Source organism: Limulus polyphemus, unplaced genomic scaffold (genome assembly GCF_000517525.1).
Source record: "Limulus polyphemus unplaced genomic scaffold, Limulus_polyphemus-2.1.2 Scaffold10934, whole genome shotgun sequence".
Classification (NCBI taxonomy): domain Eukaryota; kingdom Metazoa; phylum Arthropoda; class Merostomata; order Xiphosura; family Limulidae; genus Limulus; species Limulus polyphemus.
Window position 1 is genome coordinate 4,064 of NW_013676544.1, and position 10,768 is coordinate 14,831.

General features: G+C 34.1%; 1 protein-coding gene across 1 annotated transcript; it reads right to left on the reverse strand.

Annotated features, from left to right (window-relative positions):
- Window positions 1–4,651: 4,651 nt before the first annotated feature.
- Window positions 4,652–6,928, reverse strand: LOC111083732. Its single transcript, XM_022380397.1, has 2 exons — window positions 6,918–6,928; window positions 4,652–6,391 (listed from the first exon to the last, which is right to left on the reverse strand). Exon 2 carries the CDS (start codon window positions 6,300–6,302, stop codon window positions 5,655–5,657), a length of 648 nt encoding a protein of 215 aa, XP_022236105.1. The 5' UTR covers window positions 6,303–6,391; window positions 6,918–6,928; the 3' UTR covers window positions 4,652–5,654.
- Between the last annotated feature and the right edge of the window lie 3,840 nt (window positions 6,929–10,768).

A 10,768-nucleotide genomic window follows, 5' to 3' on the forward strand; every position in this document is an offset into this window, starting at 1 on the left:
CATTCTGTATAGCGGTTATTACTCTACTTTGAAAAATTCCCGTATGAAAACGCAACATGGCTTAAGAGGGATCCAATTTAATTACAATAAAAATAATTGTAATTAATGCTTCAGAGTTTCTAGATTCCTCCATTTTCTGCAACCGGTGAAAGTATTGCTAATTTCATAGCTTGAGTTAAATCAATAATTAATTTACGTCTTTGTGTCTATAAAACACAACGAAGACAATTCACGTACTTCGAAGAATCAATGTTTTATTACTTTTTGAAACATTTCATTTCAGTACTTTTTCACAGATTTCAATGAAACATTTTACTTCACAGTGTATATACTTATATATGTGGACAACTTCTGTTTTTAATATTTAATACATACGTTTAACCATATTCAACAAATTAGTGTGATTACAGATACCCTCTGGTGGCAGATCACATAACATCTTTAAAACAACGTATATATACAACAATATTGATCGAGTCATATATGAAGTTATTCACTCTGTCCTTTAACGAAACAATGTTATTGCAGGTATAGAATAATATAGCAATGACATATTTCAAGTAGCAACCCACGTATAAACAAACAAACAGAAAAGTCAGTTCAATACCGACTAACCATTGATCGAAACAATAAAGAACAGATTTCTTATCATCTTACCGCAACAATATATACATAACAATTCTTTTATCTGAGAGTATTACCAAAACATAACAATATATTCACACTTAAAACAATGATTTACCATTAGCAGCTTGGCTCTTCTTTACAGTTTGTTTTACAACACAGTAACAATTGAACAAGCATTAACATTGATTCTCTCAGATATAGGATCTTTTTCCTGCCCTTTGTAAGAGAACGAGAAAAAACCATTCTGTGATTCAAAGATCACGTTATTAATTTCAACCAGCTTTACAAGGAAACGATCCACATGTTATAAAAATGTAGAGTAATAGTGTTCAATAAGAAAGTATTCAAACTGTGTGTTAGTTCAATTTCTAAAGCTATTTTAGTTTTTTTTCGTTTGAAAAGGGTTCGTTTTACAACCATCTTTTCGAGATGTGGTCACATTGTTACTTTAACAAAAGGACTTTTACTGGTTGAAGAAGTTAGATGAGTGAAACTAAAGCCCTCTGGTTGCATTAAAACATGTTCAAAAGGTACAATTTTAAAAAAATGGTTATCATCAATATATTTTCCATTTTAAAAGTTTGGTATCAAAGTGCTTAACATTTTTGGCTTTGGCAAGTGTTTTGTGAAATTAGGGGACGATGTTGGTAAAAAATTTTAGCATTTTGTCTGGTTCATAATTAAAAGAATGTTTAGCCATCATTGAAAAATATAACTATAGATAAGCTAAGAAACTCTATAGTCAAATAGCAAATATAAATTATTTTTCCTTCAATTTGGTTAAATAGAAAAGTGCAAGGTTCAAGATATTACATTGGTCCCTTTTTTAATCACCTGGTGGTGACTTTAGAAATTATATTAATAACAAGGATAGGTTAAAAATAAAGTGAGGGTCTTCTATGTGGACAGTCACATTTGTCCAAAGTTGAAGCTCAAATTCATTACAAGAAATAACGAACTACCATTTTTAAAGTATCCTGAAGTTTTATAATAAAATGTGTGATAAGTATTTCTAAGAAGTCATTTATAATCCACAGTAATAGCAAATACTTCGAAGTACAAACATGTTTTATTAGATAGTAAGTCAGTCTTCTGGCGACAAAGATGTTGTCCCTACTAGAAAAAAAAAAAAACACAGTGCAATTAAGCTTAAAATCGCTTGAAAAAAATAGTGCATTTAAGCCTAAAATCTCTTAAAAAATAGCGCAGTTAAGCCTAAAATCTCTTGAAAAATAGCGCAGTTAAGCCTAAAATCTCTTGCAAAAATAGCGCAGTTAAGCCTAAAATCTCTTAAATGATTAATAATAAATATGATGCTCTGAAGACAAATTACAAAAAAGGGTAAAAGCCACAAATCTTTTATCTGATATTTTGCATTTATCCAGTTAATGCGTGTGTGCGTGCACGCTTTCGCATGTGTGTTAAAATATTGTTTGTAATTTATTTTGGGGGGAAATTATTAAACAATCTTTTTGTTGTTGAAAAATTTTCATTTTTGCAACGTTTTTTTTATATTTTGAATGCCAAATTTCTCCTGTTGTATATTGTACAATTGTTAAAGTAAAAATGTGAGTGTCTCCCTGAGAATCTTTTCGGAATTAATTCGGTGAAGTAAAAACAGTAAGTTTTCTCTGTAACTGTAATGTATAATTTATAAGAATGAGTAATAGAATATTTACTCTTCCGTAACTTATCGGAAACAAAAAGTTTCCAAAACAATAACACTTGCACGCTTCCGGAAATTAGAAAAAATAATAATAGGGTTATAGGTAGTGGATTTGGATAACAAGGAGGTTATAGTTATAGGTGATTCCTTGTGGATAGGATAATAGGGTAAATAGGGAGAAAAGAATTTTCAAAGGAGGTGATAAAAACTGTCCCAGTAATTGTAGACCCATTAGTCTTACATCAATTGTAGGAAAAGTTTGATAAAAAATACTTTGTAAAATCATTAAACAAAGTTTAGAATTTTATTGGATAGTCAACATGGTTTCACTAAGAAAAAATCTTGCCTTACAAAATTTTTAACAATATTTGAATAGGTTACTATTTATGTAGATCAGGGTAAGGGTGTAGATTTGGTGTATCTGGATTTCAGCATGCAACATAAAAGACTTGTAAAAAATTATCTCTATAGTTATGGGGGATAAGTTAGCAAATTGGATTGAAGAAACCAGAGGGTTGTTACAAATGGAGTTCAGTCAAACTGGACTAATGTTACATGTGGGGTACCTCAGGGTTCAGTCTTAGAACCTTTGCTCTTTTTGATTTACATCAATGACATAGATGAAGGAATGGTCAATAAATTACTTAACTTTGCAGATGATATTAAGGTCTTGGGTGTTGCTAGCTGTGAAGAGGATGCTGCTGATGTATAAAAGAATTTAGATCATTTAGTGAGTTGAGCAAATAAATGGCTGATGGATTAATTATAATAAATGCAAGATAATGCATGTGGGTTATCATAATTCGAATTATAAGTATATGGGTGGGAATAACCTTAACAGTGTCTTGAAAGCAATGGATCTTGGTGTAATGGTTGATCAATCTCTTAAACCATCCAAGCAATGTGCTGTTGCTAGTGGTAGGGTAAATATGATTTTAAGTTGAATCTACAGAAATATTGAATACAAGTCCAAAGAGGTTATAATTTCATTATATAAGTTATTGGTTAGACCACATTTGGAGTATTGTATTCAGTCTTGGGTTTTTTACCTTAAGAAGGACATAAAAGGGTTCAGAGAAGAGTTAATAGAATGGTGCTTGAGGTGGAGAGATTGAAATCTCTCAAACTGTTTCCTCTTGAACAAAAAAAGAAGTTAGAGAGAATCTGATTGAGATGTTTAAGATTGTAAAGGGAATTGACAGTGTTGATGCATCATCTTTTTCATAACTAACAGTGGTAATAGTAAAAGTAGGGGACATAAGTATATATTTTAGCAAGCTGAAGTCAACTTCAGCTAAGACAGTTATATTTCTCTAACATGGTCGTTGGCTTCTGGAATGGGTTCCTTTCGGATGTCGTAGAGGCTGTAAATTTAAGCTTTGTAAGTACATGAATGATAAGGGCTGGCTTTAAGGTTTTTTATAATAGTTTTAGTTTAGTTCAGAGGACGGGAAAGCCGAGAGGGACCAATAGGTGCCATGTTGTCCAAAAACGTTATGTTATATATATATAAAGAAAATAAGTTTTTGCAGAATAATAATTCTGCTGTGACTTATGTTCACTGAATGTTGACGTAATATTGTTTGTTCTCTAGCTTACATACTAAACAAACTATGTAATAGCATTTCTTTCTTAACTTATACAACTAGTATTTCACATAATAATATTTCTACTGTAGCTTACATACAAGATAAGATAAAGACCTTACGTAATAATATTTCTAATGCTGCTTACATACAAGATAAAATAAAGACTTTACGTAATAATATTTCTAATGCTGCTTACATACAAGATAAAGTAGACTTTACGTAATAATATTTCTACTGTTGCTTACATACAAGCTAAAATAGACTTTACGTAATAATATTTCTACTGTTGCTTACATACAAGCTAAAATAAAGACTTTACGTAATAATATTTCTACTGTTGCTTACATACAAATATGTAAGCAACAGTAGAAATATTATTACGTAAAATAGTTATTTTAGCAAGATAAAATAAAGACTTTACGTAATAATAGTTTCTACTGTAGCTTACATACAAAATAAAATAAAGACTTTACGTAATAATATTTCTACTGTTGCTTACATACAAGCTAAAATAAAGACTTTACATAATAATATTTCTACTGTTGCTTACATACAAGATAAAATAAAGACTTTACATAATAATATTTCTACTGTTGCTTACATACAAGCTAAAATAAAGACTTTACATGACAATATTTCTACTGTTGCTTACATACAAGCTAAAATAACAATTTTACGTAATAATATTTCTACTGTTGCTTACATACAAGATAAACCGAAAGTTTTTACACAGTGACTTTTTGTAGTTTTTTCTTTATTTTCATGTTTTAAAACATTTCAAAAACAGTAAAATAAAGTCCTTACGTAACTGATTAAGTTGGTCGCCAGCGATTTAAAAAAAAATATCATCTTTATTTTAAAAATAATAAATCTGTCAAAATCCACTTCTTTCTCAGATCTCTGGGATTAATGATAAGTTCTAATCAATTCTAGGTTTAGTTGGTTTATTGGTCACTTGCACAAGAAAGATTCTTGTAATGAGTCAGTTCCTCACTTAGAGCTGCACGTGTTCAGTCCTCTACTACCCTGTTACATTTATCACACTTCTTATTCTTAGATATTTCCTTATTGTTATTCATTCTGTTGCGTTACACAGTCAGCAACAGAGTAAAAACCGAAAACAGAACCTACTTTCGAAACTGGCGAAGAATTAGAAAACCTGTACATGTTATATTTTGTAGTAAGCGATGATTAAACCGTGTATTTCTTAAAATAAACTTCTTTATGAGTTTAGCGGAAGTTTGAAGAGACCTTACTACATTTTACGTTTCCTTTCATTTTTGACAACTTAACATGTTCTCCTTACTTTACGGGGTTTAACAGGTACTTTACGAGTATGATCAGTCATTTATAGTTGAACCAATGTTTGTTCTTAAGAGAAAAATAAAGTAAATACACTTACATATGAAGGTTTTTTTACCGTGTCGATGAGAAAAAAAGACCCCAAACCTGGAGGTATAGATAAGTTCCTTTGTGATAAAGCTTTACGAAATTATTAAACTTCTTGAAGAAAGAAATCACTTTGAATATAAATAAAAAGATGTGAAAAACTTAACAAAGATTTACCCTTTTCTCTAGATTGTAAAAAAAATAGGGTTAGGTAATCACAAAACGTACAATTTCTCCTCAACTCGGATCATCACAAATAACAGCCAGAGATTAGTTGGGCTGATACTCCATATACTGTCGTGTTATCAAGGCACCCCACCGTTTAGTCCCAGCTGTTTACCTCTTATCCGGCACATGAACTGAAAGTTACAATGACAAGAAGGCTAGAGCCTGGGCGTTGATGTCCTTCCTCCCTGGTCCGAGGGCAAGAGTTGCTGCAGACAACTGGGTTGAAGTATAATGACGGGAGATATCTCCGGCTTGGTTAAAGCGTTAACCCTCTGACTGGCAGTCTGTTCTACCGCCTGTTCTACCAGATCAGGAGTGTCCCGTTTCCGCACTGGCTTACTCCGAAACAGGCTGTCTACTCCAGTTAGCCGTTCAGCCGTTACAGGTACTACCTTTGCTCCAGTGGATTCTTTCATCCCGAAGGTAAAAACATAGGCAGCAACGAGAGTGATTCCCCCTATCCCCATGATGATGGGGCCCACATAGGTTAAGTATTCGAGTCCAGTTCGTTGACTGATGTCTACGCGAAAGAACCGCGTGCCATTAGCGGCAACATCGACGTACGTGGATAAGGGTTCGGCGTAGAAGCCGACCACCATCATTGATAGCCCCACCGAAAATACAAACGACCCAATACTGAAAGCTTTGCACGTTTTTACGATACACTCTACAGTGATCCTCTCCCGAAGCTCGGCGATACAATTCCTCTTCTCCTTGTTTTGGGAATTATTTTGTGCTTGATACGATCCCCGGTAATGTTTCTGTCGGCGCAACTGTCTGCCTATGACCGCTGCGTTGTTCATCGTCTCGCTGGATTATCACATTGTTAGGATAGTTCAACTGTGTTATAACGTCACGGAATAGAAGTTACTATGAATAAATTGTTGGTACTCTGGCAACAAAATAGCACATGTCACAACCAAAACTGAAACTTAAAGTAACTTATCTTGACTTCTCATGGATGGGGACGCTGCGTTGCTACCTTCGAGAACAGAACAAGTTGTGGTTTTATCTATCTCTTAGGGCTTGTCTCTCTTACACGTCGTTTCCATGACTGCTGTTTCTACACTGTCAAATATTTCATTCGCTTCTGTTTCAATGCGTGAAAATTTGCCACATCTTTCATAACTACCAAAGCAACCATAATCATCCACGTTTCTAGAGCAGATGTCACGACTTGCTTGAGTCACGTACAGTGACAAGACCCCCAGTTGGTCGGATCTTTTGAGATTCTCTTCATTACTAGGCAAGAAAGATGACTTTTCTGTATCGGTTTCTGTCACCTCAAGTTATATGGTAATAAAAGTAGGCTTTAATTGACTGTGTATTCCAAGTTCTAATCCATTTTATGTAGGTTCATTAGCAGGAACTACTTGTGTCTTCAATTTGTCACATCGAAAGGTTCTTTTGCTGAAAACCTGCTTATGACAGATCATACACCACCTTTTCCAACAGCTGGCAGTTAACGTTATCGGAGGTTGTAGGAATCAGACGAGAGACCGGTAAAACGACGCATGTGCGCAAGTCAACACGGATGTCTAGCTCGTGACGCTGGGAAAAGGTGGAATGTGTTCCTTTATATCAATGAAAAAATATAAGCCGAGTCTCCCTGGTGTTCGATAATCCGTTGAAGATTTCAACCCACGTTTTTAATGACGAAGCAATGTTTGATTAATCAAAATAAGGTAAAAATAATAGATGATTTCAGTAAATGATGATAAAAAAATGGATGAGTAAAGCTAGAAAATGACCGAGATTATCAGTAAATATCCCGAAATTTATTATCAACGTTTACGTAAATTCTCCGAGATAAAACACTTACAAGAAACTAGTACAAATTAAACAATACCAGTACAAACTTCATCACGGAATCATATATACAGATACACGCACACCTAAACAGCATGGAATCTTTTGTCCTAGTTTAAAAACTAAATATTATATTATCACTGCACGACGAAAACACCTTGTTCTAACCTCTCCGGATAAAATCTTTAATTCTACATTATCAAATGAAACGATGGGAATAAGTTAACAAGGGGTTTTCGTCGTGTAGTGGTTAGGTTGTTTCATTTGATAAAGTAGAATTAAAGATTTTATCCGGAGATAAGAAATATTGTATACTTGTTTAAGTAAGTATATAGGTTTTTCTTTTGTTGTTAGTTTGTTAAAGTGAGAGTAAATGTTGAGTTCCTGGCGAGGGGAATATAAGGATTGTTTCTCCTTGAAATGGGCATAAAGGATTCGTTGCCAAGATAACAATAGAGTTTTCTCTGTCGCGGTGATGTAGGAATAAGTTGTTTCATTTGATAAAGTAGAATTAAAGATTTTACCGGAGTGGTCAGAACAAGGGGTTTTCGTTGTGAAGTGATGGGAATAAATTGTTTCATTTGATAAAGTAGAATTAAAGATTTTACAGGAGAGGTTAGAACAAGGGGTTTTCGTCGTGAAGTGATGGGAATAACTCTCACCACGAGAACCAAACCCTTTACTCACACCTGGACAAAGAAAATTACTCTCACCACGAAGTAAAGGGTTTGGTTCTTTTCTTTGTCCAGGTGAGTTACTCTCATCACGAGAACCAAACCCTTTACTCTCACCTGGACAAAGAAAATTACTCTCATCACGAGAACCAAACCCTTTACTCACACCTGGACAAAGAAAATTACTCTCACCACGAGAACCAAACCCTTTACTCTCACCTGGACAAACAAACAAAACTTCTTGTTTTCATCTCTATAACTAAACCCTTTACCTGGACAAATACATAACCCTTATGCTCACCTGAACAAACAATACATTTTACTCACCGAGACAAACAAATACCTCTTATGTTGATGTATATAAATACTGCCAAAACCTCACCTTACCACCACAGCAAAACAATAGCCTTTAACTAATCTTGGTTTGTTCTGTCATACGCTACCTTCTCTGTTACTACTCTCTCATGTTGATCTATATAAATACTGCCAAAACCTCACCTTAGACCATGTAACTCTTGACTTGGTTTACTTTCCTACTGACTGAGTTTTGTATTTGTGACAACTGTAATTATATTAACTAGTAAATAGATATTCATTCAGTTTAAACTTGGGTGACAGGATTTTATGTTTTATTGTTGTTAATATCAGAGCAAAGGGTTTGGATTGTTAGTGATAGTCAAGGTCAATAATTTAGTTTGCTCTGGAAAGGCTTGATGTGGAAGTCTTGACCATAATGTTCTATATACTCGAGTAGTAACAGAGAAGGTAGCGTATGACAGAACAAACCAAGATTAGTTAAATATATTGTTTTGCTGTGGTGAATGAAAAAGATTAAATCATAACCTTTGACCTTGTCAAAATGATTAAACCACAACCTTTGACCTTGTGAAAATGATTAAATCATAACCTTTGACCTTGTGAAAATGATTAAATCATAACCTCCAAGGTCAAAGGTCACGATTTAATCATTTTCAACAGTATTTTATTGTCGAAACAAATCATTCACCAGAGTTGCGTGCCTTTTGATCCCCGCCCAAAACTTCAGAAACATGATAGCAAGTCGACCGCACACCGCTTCCGACAAGGACTTAATACCAGGTCGGCTGGGAATGCAACACACACAAAGGCTGGATCGAAAGGTTGTGTATGTTAGTCATTTTACAGTATATGTTATTGGAAAGCCGTAGTTGTAAAGTAATATTTATAAAAACAACCAATCACAAGCTCACGTATCGCCAGTACAATACGTTATTTATTATAATAATTTAAACAAAGAATATATATCGTTATTCAGAACAGACGTATTTTTCAAACATTTTATAAGACATGGAGTAACACGTGCGAAGTCAAGAGTGTTTGAGCACTGCTGTTTTGTCGAGTAAGACCCAAATTAACGAGCTCGCGTATCTCTGTAGGAGCCTACTACATTAGGCTCGGACTCACGACGTCACTTCCACAAACTAAAATACATGTCATTCGTGTAGGCTGCTTTTTTCTCTGAGGATGCCGATTACATTTACCTCCGGGCGCTGAAGTACAGCCTCACGCCGTCAACTATCGACCTGAACCCGGCAAATTACTGTCCTTCGGGAAGAAGAGCCTCGATACCACTACAAAACATTACCGTACGAAAGAACTGAAATGTGTATGTATGAGACTCAGAGTTGTCAAACTGTCAGACTAACAGACGTAAAATAAAACAGACTCCAAAAGATAAAGGTATAGGCGAGAAGACAAGAGGAGTTGGATGTGAGAAATAGATAAACGACAGAAAGATGAACAGAAAAGAAAATCGGTGAATAAATTTTAGAGAAACAGAAGGCAGATCGATTGATAAATCAATAGAAACACCAAACAACAGAAAATAAATCAACAGAAAGAGTGGTAGGTCAACAAATAGTTAAGTAAAATGACAATCAATCAATTAATAACTCAACGAAAATACAAACAACAGACATACACACAGACCGAAAGATAGATAGACAAACTGATAAAAAGATCAACCAGAAAGAAGACAACCATTTAGTGTCTACAAAATACATTATTAAGCTAGAAATCGACCTGTGATCAATTGATCGTTTCTGTCACGTGACTAATAACTGTTGATAACAGTAGTTATACACAGCTAAGACTTGTATCGATAACCAATTATTCTTAAATAACTGTTTCGTTAGAGAAGCTTTCTCTACCAGACTTTTTTTCCACCTCTTTAATATTTGGTAAGGAACGGGTTGTGGCATTTGAAAGAGCTGAGAACGTTAACTTGAAATTGTAACCTACATACATGTTTTACATTGTAACGAGTTACCTACATACATGTTTTATATTGTAACGAGTTACCTACATACATGTGCTACATTGTAAAGAGTTACCTACATACATGTTTCATATTGTAAAGAGTTACCAACATACATGTTTTACATTGTGAAGAGTTACCTATATACATGTTCTATATTGTAATGAGTTACCTACATACATGTTTTATATTGTAAAGAGTTATCTAAATACATGTTCTACATTGTAGAGTTACCTACATACATGTTCTACATTGTAAAGAGTTACCTACATACATGTTCTACATTGTGAAGAGTTACTTACATACATGTTCTACATTGTAAATATTTACCTGCATACATGTTCCACATTATAGAGTTACCTATATACATGTTCTACATTGTAAAGAGTTACCTACATGCATGTTCTACATTGTAACGAGTTACCTGCATACATGTTCTACATTGTAACGAGTTACCTGCATACATGTTCTACATTGTAACGAGTTACCT

Coding starts and splice junctions, on each gene's coding strand:
- LOC111083732 (XM_022380397.1), bottom strand. CDS start 6,302: ATGAACAACGCAGCGGTCATAGGCAGACAGTTGCGCCGACAGAAACAT.